This window comes from Tetrao urogallus (assembly GCF_951394365.1).
Source record: "Tetrao urogallus genome assembly, chromosome: 2".
Classification (NCBI taxonomy): domain Eukaryota; kingdom Metazoa; phylum Chordata; class Aves; order Galliformes; family Phasianidae; genus Tetrao; species Tetrao urogallus.
In genome coordinates, this window is record NC_136814.1 from 62,303,952 (window position 1) to 62,329,470 (window position 25,519).

The 25,519-nt window shown below is 44.0% G+C and overlaps 1 protein-coding gene across 1 annotated transcript in view; it reads right to left on the reverse strand.

Moving 5' to 3' along the window:
* SLC35F1 (solute carrier family 35 member F1) overlaps positions 1 to 20,469 on the reverse strand; it is a gene marked incomplete at both ends in the record, with an annotated part of 230,285 nt that extends 209,816 nt beyond the window's left edge. The window contains one exon of the mRNA XM_079550241.1: positions 20,273 to 20,469. Within this exon, the coding sequence (XP_079406367.1) occupies positions 20,273 to 20,469 (197 nt within the window). The remainder of the gene's footprint in view (positions 1 to 20,272) is intronic.
* Between the last annotated feature and the right edge of the window lie 5,050 nt (positions 20,470 to 25,519).

Genomic DNA, 25,519 nt, shown 5'->3' on the forward strand with positions numbered 1-25,519 from the left:
AGTTGGTATATCTTCAAAAAATGCCGTATCACCTTGCATCGTTACTAAAATGTTTAAGAATTATATTCTTTCTGAATTTCTTTATTTCATTCAGAAACTTCACAGCATATTACTATTGATTTTTTTAAAATTTCTATAGGGCCAAATTCCATATTTTTTTCAATACACACTTGCTTTTTTATCAGACACTACGGTGATCTTCATTTTCTGTATGCTGAAGTTAACCTCTTTTAAATATTTAATGCTGAAATTTCAGGTTCATTAACTGCAGTTAACACTATGTTGTTAACAGTTTAGTCTTTATATAATTAACACTGTTGGCTATTTAGTACCCTGAAATCTAAATCTTGATCTTTTTTACACGTCTGTTAGGGTTTCATATCAAAGCTAGGCCATTGCATTTGGGCTATTCTGCCTCTGACAGGGGAAAAATCTGTGTTCCCTTGCTTAAGCCGTAAAGATACCAGTGCCCCAGAAACACAGAAGTAAGATACTAGAAAGAGATTTTGCTAAATTAAGGAGGATGTGGACATGCTGGAAGGACACGAGCTGCAAAATATGCAGAGAAATGGACTTACAGCCAAGTTTGGATCTGAGGCTGGACAGAAGGCTTCTGTCCAGTCTTGTTATTACTGATTCCAGGTCACCTTTAAGATAAAAAAGCTTTCAGAAGTACTGTGTTCATCATATAGTATATCATCTCTCAATTTTGCCTCTATCAAATAGGTGCAATTTTTTTTAAAGGTATGTAGAAGGCCACTCTTATCATGGCAAGCAATCCCAAGGAAATCGAAAAAAAGACAACAGAGATGTCAACTGAACTGCTTCTCCTTTTTATATATATATCTATGTATTCTTCTTTTTTGAGCCACGTGCACTTCCGTGGTCGGTTACAGCAGTAAATATTTTAGATGTAATGCTGGAATACCTACACAGCCGAACTCAGTGTTAATTTAAAGAGTTGTAACAGCCAAGGGATAATTGTATACAATCAAGCCTCACAAGTAAATGAGGAAGCAGCTTACTTACAGAGACTATTTTGCTGGCAAGAAAGAAAATATTATTAAAATGAAACTAACAAAGCCAATATTATAAATAATTCAACAACTTCCCAAGTACATCAGAGTTTTATGTTTTCTTGAGCTGCAGTGAGAGATGGAAGACTCTTCCACACCCCTGACAGCCTGCAAAGCCTCTTCTTCTCCTTTACTATAGCTACTACTTTCCCTTGTCAGCCTAGAAGTACAGTAAAAATTAGAAGCATTTACAAAGATCTTTCCTGGTTTTTTTTCATCAAATACCCAGTGCTCCTGATGTAAGGATAAAGTTTTTATCCACAGGGGAAAATTAGAAGCAAATCAGGTAAATGCCTTGTTCAAGAAGCAGGGGTTGTACATCAGATCACAGGTTAAAACTAAAGAGGCTTTGTTCTACATTCATATCACTATTTTGTAATTATCCCACCACTTCAGCACTAGTGTTGGCAGCTAAAAATAACCTAATGAGGATATACGTGAAGTTGGTCAAAGGGAGGTATAAGTGCCCTGATCACTTCAGAGCTGGCTAGAAGTTAAAGCATATTGTCACACTGAATAATCTCCACTGAAGAAATCAAGTCAAATTTTAATGTGAGTTTTTATTTATTCAAATCAGGCATGCTGCTACTGTGGGGCATGCTAATCAGTTACATTAAAGCTACTGCTTCTCATTGCTGCTCCTTGAAGCTTCTTCGAGTATGCGGACACTCCACACTCCACAAGAACAGATACCTCCACAAGAACACGCAAAAGTCATGGCAGGGCATGCAGGCTAGCAATTCCTCCCAACAGGCACCAAAAGCAGCTGTTATTTTAGTCTCAAAACCCTGAGCTCCTTCCTCCAAGAGACCTGAACATTTGACCCTCACTTAAGAATATTTTCTCTCCAGAAAGAACAAGAAGAGATGGCCAAGCTGGGGAAAGAAATCAGGGAATGCTGTGAGGGGACAAAGGAAAAGGCAACCACACTGGAGAGTGAAGAAAAAGGACAACTGTCTGCTACTTCACCAAAACCAACCACTGAAAAGAGAAAAATAAGATAAAATTGATTATCAGCACCCAGACAGCAAGGTCTCTGCTCCAGGCCCCTACCAGTCACTGTCAGCAGTGCCTCTGGGACCTAGAAGAGTTTCACCTAAGCAAATCCCCAAGAATCTGGTCCATGACTTCTACACAGAGAAGTACTGGCAATGCCACAGGTGGAAAAAAATTAAAGTTTTCTGGATTTCTGTAATATAAAGGATGACTGATAATTATGACATGTTACACAACACCAGAACCCATGTAACACACATATTCAAGGCAAGTGCCCAGGTACCCACAACTGACTGGAATATTTTCAGTGAAGCAAAGTGCATCTTAGTATTTCATTCCGTTAAATAAACAACCACACAGTATTGTATTGAAAAGAAAAGATTAGTATCAAGTTTCTTGGGAAGAACAGGGCAAGAGAATATGGTCTGATAACTCTGACAGCATCATGGATAGCCACGTCTGCTTTCAGAAGCACCCTGAATGAAAAACTGCTGTAAGCCTGGCAGAAACTTAAACCTGAACTGTCTCTTATCCCTTTTCACACCTCTCAAACCAAGACAGAGGCCTATCTATGAAAGGCACAACTCCAGAAGATGTTATCTTTTGTGAATACCTCCAGCTCTGTGGGTACCTTCCCTGGAACCTGATGAGATGCATCCAAGAAGCCTGAGGGAACTGGCAGATGAAGTTTCTAACCCACAACTCATCATACCAGAGAAGCTGGGGCAGTCCACTGAAAACTCCCACTGACAGGAAAAGGGGAAACTTGACTCCCATTTTTAAAAAGGGAATAAAGGAAGACCCAAGAAACTGCAGGCTGATCAATCTCACTTCTGTGCCTAGCAAGATCATGGAGCATATCCTCCTGGAAACTTTGCTAAGGTATTTGGAAAACAAAGAGGTGATAGGTGACAGTCAGCATGGCTTCATTAAGGGCAAGTCTTGCACGCCAAGTTTGGTGGCCTTCCATGAGGAGGTTACAGCACTGATGGATAGGGGATGTTATTTACAGGGACTTGTGCAAAGTGCTTAACACCATTTCACATGACATCCTTGCCCCTAAATCAGAGAGGTGTGGATATGACAGATAGACCACTTGGCAGATAAGGAATTGGCTGAATGGCCACACTCTGAAAGTTGCAGATATAAGGAAGAAGTTCTTCACTACAAGGGTTCTGGATACTAGAACAGGTTGTCCAAAGAAGCTGTGGATGCCCCATGGGACCCTGGGCAGCCTGATCTATCAAGAAGTGCCCCCAACCATGGCAAGGGTTGAAACCAAATGGTCTTCAATGCCCCTTCCAACCTGAAGCATTCTATGACTGTTAACAAGGAGAAGAGATTGTGTCAAAATTGCATTTGCTTCAGGGTCTTTCAAGCACCGCCACTGACCAATAACAATCTAAATCTGGAAAAGTACTTGCACGGAACCCTTGAATAGTAAAGTGGGAAGGAGAAAAGATGAAAAGGAGAATGCTTTTTAGTTGACTGGCTCTTGTTCTTCCATACAGGACAGTTGATCTTGCAGAGATATGAACTGAATAAAGACCTCCATCTGCTCTCCTCAGTCATTTTGCCCATTTTCAGTTTTAAACTCTTCCTAGTTATGATAAGCAACAGCATCCACAAAACACTATTCCTATGTCTGAGAAGCAGGAATAAAGTGATCACCCAAAATAGAATATACAGCATGCATCTGTGTGCACAAATGCATATGTAGCAACATAACATTTGTTAAATAACACTGGTCTGAATTGTGCCAATCCCATTATTTAAGGCCAAGAGAGTGTTGTTCATTTGCTAATTTATCCCTTTAAACATGTTTCTCTTTGTATTTTTGCTTGTTTGGTTGGCTTTGTTTTTCGCTTTTTTCCTCCTGTGAAGTAAAATTAAAGGTCGGAGAGACTTTAATACCATCAAGAAAAAACTTCTCATACATCTAGACAGATTTTGCAACTATTTTATTAATGCATGGTAGAAATGAAGGCTCCCTTTCAAAATAACAGTTCTTCAACCTACAGAGAGACTTTTAAAAAGAAGTTTTGCTCACACCTGCAGATTTCTGGAGTCGTCATTACGTAGTAAACGCCCCCCAATTCTGTACTGTTACCTACTCAAACAGACACAGTATGGTCCTACTGTAGCTGGTTTTAATTTCCACTGCCGTTACATTAATAGACACTAACAGCACAGTAATTCCCACTCGTTCTTTTTAAGGCGCAAAGAAACGCAACCCTCATCGGCATTGACTGTTTGCTGTAAGCTTTCCCATAACAAAAACATCCATGCAAACCCCTCGGAGACTGCGCTTGTTCCATTCCCCAGGCACGCAGCGCTCCCGGCCGCCTGAAGATTACCCGCACAAACATGGCACCCACCACATCCCTGTATATTTCGCAGTTGTTCACAAAAGTTCCTTTTGTCTCGGTGCAGAGGCTGGCTAACCCGCACTGCACCTCGAGGGGAAAGCCGCGGCAGGGCGAAGCTGGTCCGGCTGCGCGTACCAAGTCCGTTCTGGCTTTTTTCACAAGTAGAAAAATAAGGAGGAAAAAAAGAAAAAAGAAAAAAACCAACTCCTTCCAATCTTTTGGGTTAAAATTAAACACAAAGGTGCCTGAGGGGCAGCTTTAACTAGTGTTCTGGGCAATTTACAGGGTTTGTATTCAGCGCTGGTCCTTAAAAGAGGCGATTAATTGCTATGGCAACCGAAGCATCACATGAGGCGCACTCGCTCCGTAATACAGTGCCTGCAGTGTGCCCGCTCACCCAAACACGCATCTCAACAGGGTGACAAACTCCTCAAGGGTCCGCATTGTTTGGCCGCAATTAATCCTTCATAATAGACCCTCTTCATTTGGGATAGGAGACTCTGTCCACCTTTCTCCTTCCTTTAGCAGGAAATATTGCAACTACGTTTCTTCCGTGTTTTGGAGTGCAGCTGTATGTAGTGGGAGAAGGAAGCAGGAAATGTTGGGTATGCAGGATACAAAACCGTGGGAACATACACGCTGGGATCCAAGTAGGAGTTCATTGTAATAATCTATGAATTAATCTTCCACCTTTACTGCTATTGTATTTCCTTCACTCATTTAATGGGTCCTTCATATGAACCAGATGCCTCATCTCTCAGTACATCATCACAGCATTTGCAAAAACACCTCATGTTTCTGCTATATCCACTCCTGCAAGCTAGTCCACTTTAAGGCACCTGGCAACCTCTGCCTGCCTGAAACCAGAGCAGAGCCACAGACATTAGCCAAAAGCAAGAAACAGCTTATTTCTATGTCACAGAAGCATACTTAGATACAAAGAGACAAAACGAGAAAGATTTTTGCTATGTTTCATCCCTCTGCTCCCAAAACTGGGATTCACACACCAACAGAACTGACCAGATACCTCTCCAGCTTCTTGCTCCCTCATTTTCCCATCAAACCACAAACTGCTTTTTGTGTGTGTGTGTGCCTTTGGGGTTTTTTTGTTTATTTATTGTTAGTTTTTAAATCAACTGGGCCCATAGTCTCACTAACAGAGAGATCTTCTCAGTCCATGCATGATAATTCAAACTGCCTCTGGGACATACAATTTTTTTGCCCTCCCTATCAATCAGATACCAACCTGGACTGGACTGTATTTAATTACAAGCTGTTAAATTTTTAACTAAGAGCAATACTAATACTACTACTTTTGGGCTTCCCCAACACAGGACCAGTCACAGCAGAAAGTCTGAGTTCCTGCTGGACAATAACCCAAAAGACAAAGAGGGAACACAGAATAAAATTAGGTTGGAAATAGATGATCTTAAAGGTCCGCTCCTACCTAAGCCATTCTATTCTATGATTCTAACTTGAAAAATTCCTGTGTTAGAACACAGGCCAAAGCAGAAAGGAAAATATTACAGCTACATTTTCAGTACCGTTACAAAAAAAAATACTGTTGTTAATTGTTAATACAATTAGCTCTGTAAGAAATGACACAAGCAGTTCTTCACAGGAACTGAAATGAAACTCTTATCCCAAGTCATACAAATGAAAACTACTGAAATTCCACTCCAGGGATCATAAAATGTCCATCCACCACAAGGAACAAATATAACTTACTAAGAAACTCAAGCACAACCTCATAAAAATTGATAGACTGCATTGTTCCAATTTTTAAGAAGAAGTCACAACTGAAGAGGCCTTAAGGCTTGATCAGTAATTGCTATCCTTACCTTCATTTTTTTCAGTAGGGTCAGAACGAAGAACTGAGTAATGCATATGTTTCTTACTTGGACATGTTAATCCTTTACTTCTCTTCAGGAACAGCATACAAGCCTACAGTTTTATACCTATTACTTTTGACAAGATCAGTTTTCATCCTTAGCTCTTCTTGCCTGTGCTTGCCTGTGTGTTTGGTGCTCCAAACACAACAGCTTTACCTGTGCAGTGATAGAGAGGAATGGTGCAGCAATACTTTCCACAGCAATACTGACAAGTGAAATTATAACAGCATACAGGATGGATTCAGGAAAGGGGAGTAATAAAGAAACACTTGCAGCAAGTTGTCTTCAGAGTTGGTGTGATCTGTATTCCCACAAGAAGTGCTGCTGTGACTGCTCCCAAAGGTAAGCAAATTGGTGGATGTTCTGTTCTTAAAAAATTATTTCTGTAACTTAAGCCATGGGACTCCTGATAAGATCATTCTGCCAGAGGAAAGGTTTTGGGAAAGAAAGCACATGGTTGTTGGCTCTGGGGAGCAACAGAAGAGAAACAGAGGCCAGAGAGCAACAACAGGCCCCCTAAGTCACATCAGCTAAACACAAATAGCTATTCACAGAGCTCAGTATAGAAGAATGCTATAATACAGTGCATGCCATTACAGCAAATGGGATAAACCAGTTCTGCAGCCACTGATCACTTGTTATTTTTTCTAATCATCAGCAGGAGAGAAATTACTGCATACATTTCCAGAGAGATGAAAGTGAGTCACAAATTACAGAATCACAGAATGGGGGCTGGAAGGGACCTCTGGAGATCATCTAGTCCAAACCCCTGGTAAAGCAGGTTCTCTACAGTAGGTCACACAGGAAAGTGTCTAGTTGAGTTTTTAATCTCTCCAGAGAAGGAGACTCCAAAGAAGGCAGTTTGTTTCAAGGCTCTGACACCTTCAAAGTTAAAAGCTTTTTTCTCATTTTTATGGCGGCTTCCTATGTTCCAGATTGTGTCCATTGCCCTTTGTTCTGTCACTGCATTTTTGAAAAAATCCTGGCCAAACCATTTGACTCTTACCCCTTAGCTACTTATAAACAGTTAAAAGATCCCCTCTCAGTCTTCTCCAGGCTGAATAGCCCCAGGCCTCTCAGCCTTTCCTCAAAACGGAGATGCTCTAAGCCTCTCATTATCTCTCTAGCCCTCTGCTAGGCTCTCTCTAGAAGATCTGTCTTTTTTGAACTAGAGATTTCAGAACTGGACACAGTACTCCAAACGTGGCTCCAAAGAGCAGCGTACAGCAGGAAGATCACCTCCCTCAATCTACTGGCTATGCTTTTTTTAATGCGCCCTAGAATACCATTGCCTTCTTGGCCACAAAGGCACACTGCTGGCTCATGGCCAGTTTATTGTCCACCAAGACACCCAAGTCCTTCTCCACAGAGCTCCTTTCCAGCCCTTTGCCTGTACTGACACATGCAGTTATTGCTCTCCAGGTGTAGGACTCTACACTTGCCCTTGCTGCAACTCAAAGTTCCTCTGTTCGTCCAAGTCTCCACTCTATCCAGGTCCCAATGAATGACAGCACAGCCTTCTGGTGTCTCAGCCACTCCTCCCAGCTTTGTATCATCAGCAAACTTGCTGAGAGTGCATTCTATCCCTTCATCCAGACCACTGATGAGGAAATTGAATAAAACTGGAATCAGTACCAACCCCTAGAGAATACCACTAGCTACAGGCCTCCAGCTAGACTCTGTACCACTGATCACAACCCTCTGAGCTCTGCCAGTCAACCAATTCTCAATCCACCTCAATGTCCACTTGTCTATCTCACACTTCCTAAGCTTACCTACAAAAATGTTAATGGGAGGCAGTGTCAAATGCCTTGCTGAAGTCAAGATACAGAACTTCCACTGCTCTCCCTTCATCTACCCAGCTGATCGTGACATCACTGAAGGCTACCAGGTTGGTTGAGCATGATTCCCCTCTGGTGAATCCATGTTGACTACTCCTAATAACCTTCTTTTCTTCCACTTGCTTGGAGATAACATCCAGAATACATTGTTCCATCATCTTCCCAAGGATAGAGACGAGGTTCACTGCTTTCACCTCTGCTAGCTCCCTCAGCGCTAGTAGGTACTTCCCATCATATGCAGACCATGGATCTGTGTGCATCAAGTATGCTCAGATGATTTCTGACCAGATCCCTCTTTGGCCAAGGAGAAATCCTCTATTCCCCAGACTATCCCTTATTTGTGGGGTCTAGTGTTCCCCACACATCTGCATTTCTTTTACCATGAAAAATAATATCAGGGATAAGACTCCCTTTCCATCCTCTGGCAATGGGAAAATGTTTAGTACATTTACATTAACTTCTGCATAAGTTCACATCCTCACTGATATCATTCCTGACTGCAAAAATAAAAGATGTAACAAGGATGGCTGAACAGATATCTCTGTGTAGTGCTGTTCACAGCCATCAGCACACCTTGTTCTCTCAGCCCCATCCAGGTTCATTCTATACATGTCGAGCCTTGCTCTATTTCTTCTATTTCTGTACAAACACTTGGCTTCCTCCTCTCCAGTTGCCTCCAACCCCTGATTTAAGGGATGGAACATCTCTATGGTTGAGAAAGCTGGGATTGTTCAGCCTGGAAGAAGAGAAAGTTCTGGGGAGATCTGCTAGAGGTCTTTCAGTATTTAAAGGGGTGGGGGGAGGTATAAAAAAGAAGGGGAGAGAATCTTTAATGAGGTCTATTGTGTTAGGTCAAGGGGAAATTATTTCGAACTACTAGAGGGAAGATTTAGACTAAATATAAGAAAAACAGTAAAAACAGTGAAGCACTAGAAGAGGTTGCCCAGAGAAGTGGTAGATGCCCAGTCCCTAAGGACATTCAAGATTCAAGGCTTAGAGGAAGAAGTCAGAGTAGCAGTAATTACACAGAGGTGAGACCTCCCCGTGGCAGTTCAAGAGACTGTCACTTAAGAGCAAGCTCATCCCTCACCATGACAGGTTGGCAGGAATCTTCCCAACTGGTAACTTACCACCCCTCCCAACAAATTCTGACTGCTTGCTTGGGAGTAGGCCATCAAGAAATTAAGTGGTGTCTTTTTGCCATCCTAGCTTTCTACAGTCTCCTGTGAAACCAAATCAATACATGTATGTACACTGCTCATATAAAGCTATATACTTGCACTGCAGGTACTGCACACAACAGTGGAAAGGTGCCACTCTCAGGAAGGACCGCAGGTTCAGCTCCAACTTGTGACTCCTTCCCAGCCAGCAGAGGTCTGCAAGCAGCACAATGCACTGCATGGCAAGCTTCTGCTGGGACCAACTTCTTACCAAATGGTTGGGAAGAGGCAGGGCAAGAGAGGCAAGAGACTGAGAGTGTGTAGCTGGAAGAGGAGCAGGGAGCATGACACACTGTGACAGCCCCAGCTGGTGCTGGCTAGTGTGTGCCAGGCTGGGCTTCTTTGCACGCCCTAACTTTGTTCTCTGTCAGGAGACTGTTCAGGAGCACTGGCTGCCTCTGAGAAGCCACCTCTTTACCTCCCAAAGCCTCCACAGGCCACATGCATGGGTCATTTTGTTTCCTAGCCAAAGTTTGCCTATAAAGTGTCAGGGATGCACATGCTCTGGAACACCTACTCTGTATTTTATAGCACTCTACAATATTTTAGAAGCATTAACTAATCAAAAACTCTTCCAGGTAGTTAAGTTTAAGTATCCTCATTTTACAGATGCTGAACCAGACCCAGAGAGGTTGAAAGATTTGACCAAGGCAAAAAAAAAAAAAAAAACTGGTGCCTAATTGGGGATGGTAAATCAGCAGCTGCTGTATGTAGCTTCTCACTGAGTCTCTCAGAAGGCAGGATTTCCCTTCAGGACCTGATGCAACATTTCCTGGAAGTAGAAAAGACAAAAGCCCACCTCTTCCTGCCCATCCATGCAAACAGCTGGCTAAGCTGCTTTTTGCTACCAGCTCTCCACCACCTTTTGGTCAAACGCAGTCAACATGATGCAAATCATTATGCTCTACCTTCAGTCCCAACTTCCACAGTATCTGCGGGCATAAGGCATCACCCAAGCTTTCTAATTCCAACACCATCATACTTCCACCTGCATCATACATATTTAGGGTATTTTTCCCCTCTCTGTTTCCCATCTGAGATTGGAACTGCGGAAACAATCAAAAAAGAAAATAAACAATATTCTTTCCCTTCTTGCCTTGTGTAAGTTATTTATTTGGGCCAGCCTCTGCAAAACTGTATGCTGCTGCTTCTCATACAAACACCACTGGTCCTGAAAGACAAATGCACACAGGGCTGCTCCTCAAAGGAAAACATGTAAATATAGGATACTTGACAGGCAACTATGTTGGAAGTTAAATTTGTATCTTTGTTTCCTCTCTCACTTTGGACCTGCTATGCAGAAAGGCAGCCAAAAGGCATCTCAAAGATTAGGTCTGGCCTCAGAACCCAGATCTTTCAAACGCAAGTTCCCGAATAGTCCCCACTGAGCAGAATACAGTCATGAGTTTGCTAGTGCTTGATGCATGGTATTTTGCTAAAACAGAGCCCACAAACATGTGAAGAAAAATAATAAATCATTGGATTAAGAAAAAAAGACAAATTTGAAACTGTCAGATAGTGTGTATACTTCAGAATAAACTGCTGCTAAATACTCTCAAGTGTAACAGTATTCTGGATGTAGAAAGACCATTCACAAATGTGAAAAGAAACTGGTATTGATTCTGTGGGCACGTGTCTCAATACATCTATAGGTTGTAAAAGTATGGGAATAAATCTAATATATTAATCTAACTGAGTAATAATAAGTTCTATTAGCATGGTAATAGTTACCAAATCAATAAGAACGAACACTTTCAGACATCAAATTTAACAGAAACCATTCTGTGAGCTAGAATGTGCTAGAATTTATTCTATTATTATTTGTAACAGGATGTTAAATCAGTTACCTTTTGTAATTCATCTTAAAAGATCTCACTTGCTTTCCCACACAGGCATGCAGCCCTTTTTCCGAGTAAACTATTAGGGAATTACTTAATGTCTTTAACATGGGCAATCTCTTTAGAGCAGAAGAAACTGAATCCCAGAGAGTTTTCTTGGAAATGCAACATAATTCTTCCAGTTCTATCAACCTCCCCATGACCACACTCACTCTGCATTCAAGTGATTGGGCAGACTGGCCATTCTACCATTTGTCTGTTGTTTTGGTAGGCTGTTCACCTTTTTGTTTAAATAACAGAAAATCTGAATTTTCCTTTTCAATACCAGGGAATGGTACTTTCACAGACTTTCTACAACTATCACACCACCATGACTTCCTGCTTCTAGACCCCTAAGAGTCTACATCTGCATTCCACTGTATCTCTTCAAAGATTTGGCATGCTGGACTCAAAAAACACTTATCTATACTGTCTAAGAGAAATAAAAATGCTGTTGAGTGCTAACTGGAAGCAAGGCAGTTTTGGTAGGAGAACTTCAAAAAGAGGCAAAAGAGCAAGGTCTCCAGGGCCACACACAGATTTTGTCACTACTGGAAGAACTGGACTTCTGCAAATTGAAATTCCTGAAAAACACCTGTTTTTTCTACAAAGCATCCCCAGCAGTATGTATGTGTCAGGAAGTTTCCTGCAAGGCTCAGGTAGATCAAGCAGGAAAAGGATGCACTCCAATCTGACCTCTTCTATTTGCCATTACCGACGAGGTAATTCACAGAAGACAGAGACTGAAACTTCTTGTAGAAGGATAAGCTAACAAGCAGCCAACCTGAAAACACAGAAGAGAGGTCCACCTGAAAGCATTACATCCCACGTCACAAGGCTGTACAGAAAAACTGCTTTGCAGATGGTAGATTTCCCTATCAAGTTAGATGGACTGTCAGCTTTTTCTGCCTGACAGTACTTAAACCTCATTCCTAGACTGCTGAAAATTGTATCTACAATATTAAAATTTTATTTCCTTCAAGTATCAAATCCCATAACCGTTAAAATATTTTCCAGCTCCATGTTCAGCTTTTCACAGCCTACTTGGTATTTGCTGTCCTTGCTCACTTTGAGTCTACCCAGGACAGTCCATACAGATCTGAATACACTGCCAGTGGGGAGTTGAAAAGCATAATCTAAAGCATATTGTGCCTGTAGCAGAGAGAGAAAAGGAGAAGCAACACTTGGTCTGTTTCATTATGACTCTCAGCTTCTAGTAAGAAGAGATTTCAGGAGGTAAATGGCCCAAATCAGGCTACAGAAGCCATGGTAAACACAGAGATGCTTAAATTCCCCAAAATATCTGGGCTTAGAATAATCACAGCATAATTCATTTAATTTTATCAAGTATTTTCCAGCACTTATCATCCCAAGGCTAGGGACAGCATAGAGCCACTGCATCCTAAGACAGCAGCAGTAGCACCTAGGTGGGTAATCTAGGTGGATCCAAATCTGGGAAAAGAACAGAAAGCATACAGCTGTGTACGGCTTACTCCTTATCCCTCCTGGAGCACTGGGCCATGGCCAGTCCAAGATTAACCTCACGCCTCCTGTCTGTGATTCACATCCCTGAAGCTACTCTTTGAGTAAGACTGCTACCTGCTTTAATCAAATACAGGCAGAGATATCTGCCCCACTTTCATCTTGTAGCCACAAACTCCTTCAGCCCACAAACTCTCTTTCTGGCTTAAAGAACTTGAGCTGGCAGTTCTGAGTCCAGTAGCACATAAAGGATTGGAATTTAATTATTAGGCAGGAGAGAGACAGCAGTGAAGCAGCAGAGCTCACTGCTGAAATCCTTCCCCTGAAATGAGCTGAATGAAGACGCACCCAAGCAGGGAGCACAACCCAGGTACCTGCCCTCACCACTGGCAGCTGCACACCAACCATGTGCAAGATGAGACAAAGTCATGAGAATGAATGTGGCACAGAGACAGCACTATTTTGAAATGCATGCAGCCTCATAAAATGTTGTAAAGCAGGCTTCTGGATACGCAGCAACATTTTCTTTGACAAAAGAGGGCCAGAGAGGGCTAAGTAAACTAAAGACCATCACTATAAATGCTTCAGATTTTGTTTTTGTTCTATCATCAGCTAATACTGGCTTACAGGTTGCAGTTAACGTTAGGGCTCTGGAGGTAACAATTATTGTCTTGCTACTGGACAAAAATTACCTCATTTATCTGTATTAAAGATGCAGCAATCTGTTTCAAGCATAGAGTGCTTTTTAAATGAACACCTTGAAGCCTGAAATGCCTAGGGAGATGAGCCGGGCAAAAAGCCCCTATTGGTTCCAAACTTTTAAACATTAAAACTTTTCCCATTTTGTGTTAGGAAAAGACCCTTCATCCAAAGTGAGCTTCACCATTCAGGTGTCCACAGCAACCTTCAGGGATGAGGAAAAATGGAGTTAAACCTGGTATCTCGCGTAAGGATTCCCATCACCAGACTACCACGAAGTCTTGCTTGCCCTTTGTCCAAATAATCTAGTCTGGACAAAAGAAACTTCTGTGCACATGCAGTCATGAGAAAATATCATCCTTCTTTCCCAGGTTTTAACTCATTTACATTGCATAAAAATTATAGCTGAAGAGAGGAGTCTCCATCCAGACCTTAAGCTCCTGTGCATCACCATGCACTGCCTCAGCTCAGACCTGTCCAAATATGGAACATGGCCTCCCACATCTCTACAGGAAAAGCCAGACTAAGAAACCGACTCTCACACTAGCAAGAAACTGAACTTAAAGACTAAGATGACTGCCCCTGCCACAAACAGAAGGCTGGCTTAGTAAGTGCCACTGTATTTTACAGTGGAATTGTGTCATTTGAGAATGGGTCTTTACAGTGAACTCCAGCATCATGCTCCCAGTGCTGGAAATCTTTTGGTGCCTCTGAGAAAAAATGATGGAAGAGGATATGTATTGAAACAATGCTTTCTTAAAGCATGAGAGAAAACTAAGTCAGAGAAAGCTGAAAGATAAGCTTCAAAACAACAACAAAAAAAAAAGTCCTGAAGGGACAGATGACAGACATAAATAAGCACAGACAGGTAGATCAGGTGGTTCACTACATGAATTTCACAATCCCCTGCACTTACACACATTACAGTCATAACGATTTATGAGTCCCTATACAACTTTTCTTGCAAGAAGTGATTCCAGCTGAGCTCAAGCTCAGCTTCCAAGACTTCGAGCATGGGTTTTCTCATTGTTGGGTTTGAGGGGATGATCTTTTGCGGTTTTTTAAAACTCAGCATTCTTCATCAAGTTCATTTTCCTCTGCTTTCTTGGTAATTAGCCCTAATCAGTATTCAAGTGCTGATTTGGAAGGCTATCTGCTGACTTAAAGGAAGAGAACACCTCAGTAATAGCCCCAGTGTTCCCCTCTGCCAGCAGAAACAGTAGCGATAAGGACAGAGACTCCAGCCATCCCAAAGGAGAGGGAGCCACAAAGAACCCTACTGATCATTGCTGGCATCTGGCCTTCCCCTCATTAGCACATTAAAGCTGCTCTGTCCATCCCATAAGAGCCACTCTGTCCATTCCTCCAGCTCTCTCTATGGAGCCATTTACAGCGCTGCTCTTTTGAAACCCCTCTGGTTCAAGAGGCAGTAACCCCTTCCCAAAGCCTGCAGCACAGCCAGTATCAAAAATTCTCACTCACCAACAGGCATCCAGTAAGAACAGACCTTCCGAACGCCGGACGTAGATGGATGAAACTCATGTATTTCACCTTGCCAAATCGCCTCTCCTAAGAAAAGTCTCTTCCCAATCATCACGGGGGCTTCTGATTTCATTTGAAAGAGTGCTTGTTGCGTTCAACCCCCATGCTTCAAACAATCCCCATTTCAGGTCTGGATTGACAAGGCTTGTATCTCATTAGGCACAAATTTCCAGGAACAAAAGAAAAGCAAACGGAACAGAGCTGGGGGACATTAACTACGAAACCATGCTCACACACTTGGTCTTGTACTTGGACAGACTTCTAGCACCTGCTACAGCAGCAATACTAAAGCTTTATCTTGTCTTCACTCGTAAATCAAAGCATCTTAAAAGTGAGCTGTGGCATGCCAATAAGCATGCATTCACTGAAATAAGTTGTTTGGGGAAGGTGAAAAGCATCATTTCCTCTGATTTCACAGGTATTTCCCTTATGCACCCAATATTGGGAACATAGCTAATGCACAGAGGCCTCTTGCTTTCAAAGTGGTTATTACAAATGGACTAATGAGAAACAGAAACACTGGACAACATTTTACTGGTTGGATTTTACAGTGTTCTGCTTTTAAAGGATGCTTTCCAAGGACAGACGTGACCTCCCACCCCACCCCCCACCAAAAAGAATAAAAATGACAGGTACAAGAAAGCCAACCTAGCTGCTTTGCCTGTGCTCTGAACTCATTTTCTTTGACTCATTTCAAAATGGTATAAAATTTCTACCTAAAAAGAGAGCTACAGCTGCCTGAATTGGGCTCAGATTTTCTTCTATAGCTACTGTTATTCTGGGCAGACACTGAGAGATATTTGTACTTTTTAAGAACAAAATTCCCCAAGGAAGCCAGCCCTTTTTGGATTGAAGAACAAAGTGATGCAATTGAAGGTTATGAATACTCACTCTTTCTGAAATTTCAGAAATAATATATCTGATCTTTGACCTGCTTTTCATTAAGGAAAAAACGCCATGAATTATTTGGTTTGTTCGCTACCCTGATCAGTCAACTGAAAGATGGTACTACTTTAGGGCAATGAAATATATTGCCTCGATTTCATTTTTTTACTACATAAACTCTACCAGGTTTACTATGTGAATATATACTATAAAAAGAAAAAAATCACTGGGTTATAGCTTTTACAACTTGCAGTGTAATTTAAACAGCTCTCATCTCTAAGGAGTTAGTAGCCGTACAAACAGTTCAAGCTGAAAGTCAGTCAGCTACTAGGCCAAGTCCTTCCTGAGCTCCATTACAAAGGATGAACTGGTCCTGCAACATACTAAAACGGCAGAAGTTCTACTCAGACTGTATGTAAACACCTGGGCTTTATGATGAGAAGAATCAATTTGTATCTAAACTACTTTTATTTGCTACATTTTGTTCATTTTGATAATAAAATAAATCACTGCCTAGCTTAATGAATTATATTTATTAGCAGCAATATTTTTTCTTCCGTCTTTTATGAAAGGTAATGGTAATCAGACCTACACTGGTTTATGCCCAAGGCCAAAATTTATCTGAGAAAGTGAATAAGTGGGCAGAGAAGTAAAGGGACTTGCACTGTCCCAAAGAAAGCTCTCAGCATTCCTGAGAGCAGAAAACATACCCACAAAGCCACTGCAAAGGTGACATGGGTCTGAGATTGTGCTCCTGCTATTATCAGACAGCAAACTGATCAGTCTCTAGTACTCTGGTATGATTTGAGGAAACTTGTGAAAACTGCAAAGCACCATTTACAAATAGCAAGAACAAGCATGCAAATATATCCTTGAAACAATGAGATAAGCCACAGTTAAACTTTATGGCAACTATTCCTCATGAATGTACTGAAAGGCAGAAGCAGGCAAGCCCAGAATTACGCCCATGCCAACCAGCTTGCTAGGAAGGTCCTTGGTAGGAAAAAGTAATTCAATAGTGGAGACATGGATATCATCCTCAGTTCACTGGTGTGGCTCTAGTTTAGGCGGTGGTTGTTTTTTCTTTGTGGAGTTTGCTTCTTCTCTTTTCTCTCTCTTTTTTTTTTTTTTTTCTTTTTTTTTTGTATCCTGGAATTATCCTTTTTACTTAGGTTAAATAACTTTGACATAGTATCTAAAGACATACATTCATTTTTCTTGCGAGAACTTTTTCATTCCTTGTCCTTGTGTGTAGGACTACAGAGGTAATGTTCACCTACAAGCAGTTACCTGATTTCAGACACTCATTCAAATAAATAATTTGCAAGAATCCCCCCAAGAGACCATTTAGCAACCTGTTCCCCTGTGATTCAGCAATTTTTCCCTTTTTTCTTGCTTCCTGTTGGAGGTGGGAGGCAACATGGGGCAGGTGAGTCACCACTCATTAGGTGACTTCCACAAGCAGACAGGTTGGTAGAGTCCAATTCTGGCTTCACAGAGGTGGTGCGGAAGGAAGCAAGTAGACAGCCAGAATAATTTCTTCCCTCCCCTTCAACATATCAGGACAGAGTTGGTCAAGAACAGCTGCTGAGCAAATACCACAAGAAAGGCATAGGGCAGCAGAGATTCATAGACCACAGATGTGAGTCATAGGTCCAGGGATGTATTTCTGATATGTAATCACTACAGTTCCCCCTTACTGAAATGTCCATTCAGCCATCCTCTCAGGCTTCAAGGGTAACAGCTTGTTCGAATGTAGCAGAATGTAGTAGGTCCTTCTTACCATTACCACCAGCTCAGAATTGACTTCCAAACTACTCCAGTAAATCCTACCTGGCATCTCCAGCTCTCCTTGATTCTGGCCCTTCAGTTTTGTTTCACTTTGGTCTTCAGTTCTGGCCAGCATTTGCTCTGATTACTGAATTGCACTTTTGAAGTCGGCCAATGCTGCCCTCCATGAATTATCTCCTTCTCAGGCACTCCTAAGGGGTTCTTCCAGGGTTTCTCTGTTACCTTGGGACCACTGAGCGAACAGGGAGCAGGGACTGGAAGATGAAGCTAAACGTTTCCATAACTTGAAAAGTAATTTTAAGAGAAGCCTTGGAAGGCACCCAGAACCCAGGTAACTAAACTTCTGCTACACAGCAGGACAGGAACAGCCCTCAGTTTCTGTCAGTGCCTGCCCCATTCTCCCACTTCTTCCCCTCTGACCATAACAATTGCAAATAGGTTGCTGGCGACCCCAGCTGTCCTCAACCTGTTATGTTGTCTGTTAGTCTTAGGAACATCCCCATTAGCAGAAAACAGGAAGGAGCACATTCTCAACTGAAGGAGTCAGTCAGTAACCTTCCACAAACAGTTCTCAAGCAAACAGTACTCACAAAGTACAGGCAGCATGGACAAAGTGCTACCACTAGAACAACACTAACTGCAGAATCCAAAACTTGGTTTGAGCTGGGCTTCTACCTGGAATCAGAATTGTTTGAGCGGGAAGGGACCTCTAAGCCCACCCAGTCCCAGCCCCCTGCTATGGGCAGGGCTTGAACCCCCCCAGCTCAGGCTGCCCAGGGCCCCATCCAAATTGGTCTTGAGTGCCTCAGGGGATGGGGCACCACAGCTTCTCTGGGCAGCTGTGCCAGTGCCTCACTGCTCTCCAAGTAAAGAATTTCTTCCTAACACCATGCCTAAGTATTTCCTCTTTCAGTTAAAAACAATTATCCATCCTGCTATTGCTATAGGCCCTAATAACCCTCTTTGTATGTGCAACACAATATTTCTTCCTTTCTCCTTACACGTTTGCACGCTATTGTGTTCATAGAAGATGAAAGCATAAACAGTGTGTCAGGTTTCATTTCACTGTACTGACAGAAATACAGTAGAAAAGCCATGACATTACACAGTGCACAATCCTTAGCTCCTTAATTTCTCCTTCTTGAAGGAACCCTCACTCAGGCAAAATTTCCTTTCGTGCAGGTTTCGGGATGGGCTAAGGATTTTCTTAAAGAAAAAGCTGCCTTAGTACTCCACAAGAACAAGTTTTCTCCCATGCATTTGGGAAAATTTGCTTCATTACAGATGGGAAAAGCACATGATTGCCAAGAAGTGATGGGGTTGCTGCCCATGGGAGTGCTTCTTGGGACAGTGGGAGATCCGGGCTGTAAATCGATCAGAACATAGACAAGCTTTCACCATCAGAGCCAATTTTTATCCTTCTCTCCTTTCAAAAAATCTAGATGTCATATTTTCAATAACATATATACGCCAACAAACACCAACCGGACTCACAATATACAGCTGAGAGTCATATCTAATACACACGAGCACGGGAAGTCCTTCAATTCTTTGTGTCAACCCAGAACCCCCAGCCATGCAGTGAGGTGGCTCTACGAGATCACCACTATTGCTGTACCAAGACCCTCTCCACACCTTCACCCACCTTCTGTTGCCCCAGGAACTTTCCGTCCCAGCACCACATCCTAAAGCTAGCAGGTGCCTCGGGGCAGCCCTGTAGAAGGATTGCAACGTTCTGCCAGTGCCAAGAACTGGTGGGTTGGCAGTCATGGGACAGAGGAACAGAGCGGGTTGTACTGCATGGGGAGTTGCAAATGTGCACGTATGAGAAAATGTTTGAGTTTGTCCGAGTTCTTGTTTCAACTATTTTTTTAACAAAGGGTAAATATTTCATCCCTCACCGATGCTTCTGAGGTCCGCCTAGAAAGGTAACAGGTAATTAATTGCATATAATTGCACTGATCTGCGAGCAATGAGACAAACTGCCCCAGGTATTTGTAACAAAGACTTCTAGATAAGATAAGATAAACTCCTAATGTTTAAAGCCTGGAAGAATCAGGGAGCTTCATCTCCAAACTCAGTACATCAGGGAAGAAGAGCTGAGGTTTGCCGAGTAGCTCACCCGTACCCAAAACTAGAGAGGTCACAAAGACATCGCACGGTGCGCGCGCCCCGCGAGGAGGGCTCGCCGGGCAGCAGCGATGGCTCCGGGCGGCCCTTCAGACAGAAGCTCAAGGGCTCCTTCTGGAGAAGCGCAACCGGTTGGGCTCGGATGAACACCGCTCGGCAGTAACAACTCGCACCTGACCAAGCGCAGCGCAGAAGGAACAATCCGCAAAGAGGGGAGCAGCCAGAGCAGCGGTGCGACGACGGTCCCTGCGTGGCATCCTGCGGTTTCGGTACCCTTACGGTTGCGATGCCCAACAGCACGCACCGACCGCCCGGCTCCCGCGGTCCGCACGCGCTTCTCCCCGGCTGCGCGCTAACGCCGCGCGCCGGCGGCGGCAGTTCCGCGCTCCCTCCGCCCGCTCCCCCGCAGCTCCCTCGGGCACGGCCGCTCTGCCCCGGGACACGCCGCGCCCGGCCCCGGCCCTAGCCTCACCTGTTCAGCACTTTCCTGATCCGCTGGCGCACGCCGTTGGAGGGCGCGGAGATGCCGCTCCTGGCGCCACCGCCCTCGGCCGGCAGGTTCTCGATGGTGGCCACGACATGGTTGGGCTGCGGCGGGAGGTGCGGCGGCGGCGGCGGCTGCGGCGGCGGCGGGTGCCGGGGGTGGCGGTGGCGCTCCGGGGAGAGCATCGCGGCGGGGCTGCGCCTTAGCGGCGAGCGGAGAGCATCCCGGCCGGTGCGGCGGGCGCTGCTGCTGCTGCCGCGGCTTCCGGGCAGCGCCGGACCCTCGCCCGCTCCTCCCTCACCGAGCTGCCATGCAGCGAGGGGCGGGCTGCCGCCGCCAGCAAGTGCCGCTCACGCTCTACGGAGCGGCGGCAGTTTGGCGACGCTCCACCCGCCGTCGCCGCCGGCGCCCACACCCCCTCCGCGCAACCGCTCCTTCCCGGCAGCCGCGCCGGCCCGACCCCTTTGTTCCAGCCCGCCGCCGCCCCGCGCGCCCCGGCGCTCCTGTGCAGACCCGCGGCCGCGTGCGGCGGCGCCCGCCCCCGGGAGCGCTGCAGCAGCCTGGCCGCGAGGGGGCGCCGCAGCACTCGGCTCGCGGCTCTCACGCCGCCCTCCGGCGCCGTCGGCCCGAGGCAGCATGGGGCACGAGGGCTTGGGGCAGGGTCGGATGGGCTGGGGCTTTGCTCCGCTGCCTCCTCTTCTTCTCGTAAATTTCCTTTTGCCTACAGCTAGGCAACACGGTATTGTGTTCATTTGCACCTGCGATGCTGAGTTCTTAGGAATTATCACATGCTTTCCCCTCAAAACACAGCGTGGCGTGTCTCCAGTCTATTAGGAAAGTATAGATAAAACACGCTTCTGGAAAGCTCTCTGGCTCTCGCACAGCTGCCAGGCTTGGAACTGGCATCCAGGTGGGATTATCGACTCTGGAAAGTTCAGCTCTGTGGCCCTTCACGGAACTAGAGCAAAAGCGCTCTAGTGACCTAGAAGTGACTGAGACCTGTGAGTGCATCTCTAAAGTACTAGAAGTATCTCTGAAAATAAATAGGAGAAGGTTTTAAACTCTCTATTCTAAACTATTTCATTGAAAACTTCTGATTAGACTCTCAGATAAGCTTACGTGTATACATACTTGTTAAATCAATCATATATCCGAAGTGTCAACTCTTTGAAAGGGTAGACAACAGCAGGACAAGGGGAAATGGCTTTAAGTCAAGGGAGGGAAGGTTTAGGTTGGATGTCAGGGGGAAGTTCTTTACAGAGAGAGTGGTGAGGTGCTGGAACAGGCTGCCCAGAGAGGTTGTCGATGCCCCGTCCATGGAGGTGTTCAAGGCCAGGTTGGATGGGGCCCTGGGCAGCCTGGTCTATTATTAAATTTGGTGACCCTGCCTGTGGCAGGGGAGTTGGAGAGTCATGATCCTTGAGGTCCCTTCCAACCCTGGCCATTCTGTGGTTCTGAGATTCTGTGATTCTGTGATATATCACCTTATAATTTCACAAATAAATTTTAATTCCTGTAATTTAAATATGTTTGAAATTTCATCTTTTCCATCCTGTTGTTCCTCCCTATTTATTTTTGTTGAGTTCCTTTCATTACTTTCCTATTTATGTGAAACCTACACGAAGCCATTGAGGTGAGAGGAGCATCTGCGGAAAGCAGGGAAATGCGGCGATAAAACTGTGGAGTGTTCCCCAAGGAAATCAGTTAGACTCAATACTTGAAATTACTTTTGCTTTTTTTTTTCCTTCTTAATGACTAGATTTCAGGTTGGTAATGTCTGTTTATGGGAACTATTCCTTTTGCCAATATTAATTTTTAATACTTCAGCTCACTCTGAGCACCTCAGCAGCTTACATCTAACAGGTCTGCAGATGAGGCCCACTGAAGCAAGCTGCTGTGCCAGAGGAATGCTTTTGAAGATGTGGATCACTCACTGGAAATCCTCTAAAGTTCATTCTCAGTTCTGGGCAGCAAGCCAGCTGTTTTCAGCACAAACCAAACCCCGGTTGAATCGGATTATGCTGCTAAAAAATCCTCCTCTCTCCTTTCCCCCTCTGGCAACCGCACACTTCCACCAGCAGTGGAAAGATAAGGTCTGCTCTCCTCTACGCCTTCTGGGAGGAACAGAGCCCGGCAGCCCTTTGGGTTAGGCTGCAACTCCCCAGCTCCCACACCTAGCACATTCCCATTCACGTTGTAGTGCCCCACATTCAGCTATAGCAGTACCCAAATCTGCGTCTGGGTGATGCCACCAGATATTCTGGAAATACTTTCTGTCTGTGCGACATTGTTTAGATAAGGAATATGCTTGCTCTTTGTGCTCCGTGGCCTCTTCAGACTCATCCAGCAGCTGAGTGAAGCAGAACAATAGTGTTTGTGTAGCCTCATTCCTGCTGATTAAGCCACAGGCATGCCTACCTGCATCAACTTGGGCGCTGCAGTATGCGGGGTGTTGGTAGGAGGCTGTTATCTTTGGGGCAGTCACCTTGCTCGGCAGCCCTCTGTTTCCCAAGGCAGAGGGAAACCCCAGGCCCACTGTCTGGTGGTATCAGCATTGCAGTCAGTAGTGGCTGAGAGCAGTGTGTTTTAATGTTTTAATAATTATTCAAGATGTTGTTCGTGTGGCTAAATATCCCTTGCAGTCTGAGCACTCTTGGCCTGATTTCAAAGACAGTGTTATGCGTGTTCAGCTCCCATTAGAGCTGTTTCTCAGCTTGATGACATTCAACTATGGAACGTTTTGCATCTTCATTAATATAATACTGAAATTAATTTTAATGAAAGATAAGAATAGATTCTGTATAATTATGAAAATATACTTTGTTAAGCATTTAAACCCACTGACTAACAATCAAACAGGCTAGGTGTAGGTCTTATTACTTTTCTTTGTGGCTTGTGCTGAAGAAGTATTTGCCCTTCAAACATCAAGCCCATTTTTCAGTCCTGGCTTTCCAAAATGATCACAAGTTTAAATCCAAGTTCTCAAATGCACTGAGCTTACTCCATCTTTCTGGTCATCAAAGTCTTCCATGAGTAAAAGTACCTTTCCCTCACCACCTGAGCTCACAGAGAACCAAAGCCCTTTTTACTTATGAGTTTGCCAACTGCATCCTGAGCTGCATCAGAAGAGAGGTGGACAGCAGGGAAGTGACCCTTGCAAGGCCCAGTTTGGAGAGCTGCATCCAGGCCTGGGGCCCCCAGATCAAGAATGATGTGCAGATGTTGGAGTGGGTCCAGAGGAGGGCCATAAAGATGAGTGGAGGGCTGGAGCACCTCTTCTATGAAGAAAGATTGAGGGAGTTGGGTTTGTTCAGCTTGGAGAAAAGAAGTTTCTGACAAGATATTGTGGCCTTCTAGTACTTGAAGGGAGCATATAAGCAGGAGAAGGACTGACCTCTTTTTTACACAGTCAGATAGTCATAAATCAAGGAGGAATGACTTTAAAAAGCCAGATTAGATAGGGCTCTGGGCACCCTGATCTGGTAGCTGGCAGCCCTGTCAATGGCAGGGCATTGAACCAGATGGACTTTAAGATCTCCTCCAACCAGAGCCATTCTATGATTCTATAATTTCTGTCCATAAATGCACAGGAGTCTGACCTGTAGGTATGCTGCTTGAGACCTGGTCAGGATCTGGAAAGCCTTGCAGCAGGACCAAAGACTGACCAATAATTAGAGGGACAACTGGCAACCAGAAAAAAACTTATAAGTTACGATGGTAACAACAGAAATATTTTTAAGACACAAATGGCCATCTCCAGGTAGGTTGGATACTCTCCCTTGGTGTGGGGAATTGGGCTCTCAATTGAGGCAAAAAAACTTCAAACTCAGCCCTTCCAATTTCAGCTGAATCTCCTGGAATTGCTGAAACTGCTCATCTGTAACCCTTGTTCCCAGCTAGTGAACACCATGCAAGTAAAGAAACCCAAATTCCAGTGGCTACAAACACTGTCCTGGCTTTCAGGCAGGCAATGGGTCTATTGCATTACGTTTCTTCAGGAATGGGAAAACTGAGGTACTGAAGCATCTCTAGCCAGCATTGGATACAGGCCATCTCTTCTGAAGTAAGCACCAAGGGAAAAACTCATTCTCTTTCATTTGCGTCAATGATTACTCTGTACTTTGGTTTATGGTAAAATTATACTTGGAGTCATTAAAACGTAATATTTGTATTTTATATAATGATTTATATTAAACATTTTATTTGATACAAAGATTCTTTGATTATTATTAATCAAGTGTTACATTTGCATTTGATTTTGTACCCAAATTGAAATAGTCACAGCTGGAGGGTGCAAGTCAACCCTTGCTTGGGGTACTCTACAGCAGCATCACCTGGACCAACCCTAGCATAGAGCTGAGATTCATCTTCCTTGCCCTTGTGAGACATTCTGAGAAGGTCTTCATACTGGTGGTGATTTGGGGTGAGTGCTATTCTGAGTCTGTAGAGCTTCTGCCTGGCTTTCTCAAGCCTAGCCCCAGTGTCTCTGTACACAGCACTGTGTAACAGTGGTAACAGACTGTTGTGCTGCTAGGGGACAGGCAATGGCAGAGAGGCCAGGTACTGGTGTACACAAGAGTTCTCTATTTGAAATCCTTCAAGCCTCTTATCAGGAAAATTTTTATTGCAAAAAAACCCCAGCCTCTCCAGCCATCCCCAACACTTCAGTAAGATACAGATAACTGACAAAGCAAGAGGAAGAAAAACATGGAGGTGTGCACACTGAGCTGCTTCTCCCTTCCCTCCTCACTGCCCTGTGGCACAGGCAGGGAGAGACACAGCACCCAGATCACACACAGATGTGGGAGGCTCTGGGTGACAATGCCTATTTTTCACATCCACCACAGAAATACTTCATTTTTCTCATTAGTTGCAGAGGGGAATATACCAAACCGACAGTAATATTTTTGGCTCTTGTAGGGGAATATTTACACGCATACATAGAATTACACTGCAATATCATTGGTGTCTGAAACCAAGCAGCTGAGTCCATATAAAAAAGACAGATTATACAATACAGAAAAGGTAAAATTAAATTGAATTTATCAGGTTCCATCACCTCGGGTGAGCAACAAAGACACAATCAAAAATACAATAAATAATCTGTGAATACCTCAGCTTACAATTGGACAAGGTTCACGGCCAGTTCAAAAATAAAGCATCTGGGATAGCTCCATTTCTCTTGAGAAGGGCAGGTAGAGATCCCATCTCACATCTGATTGCTTCTGCTTCAAG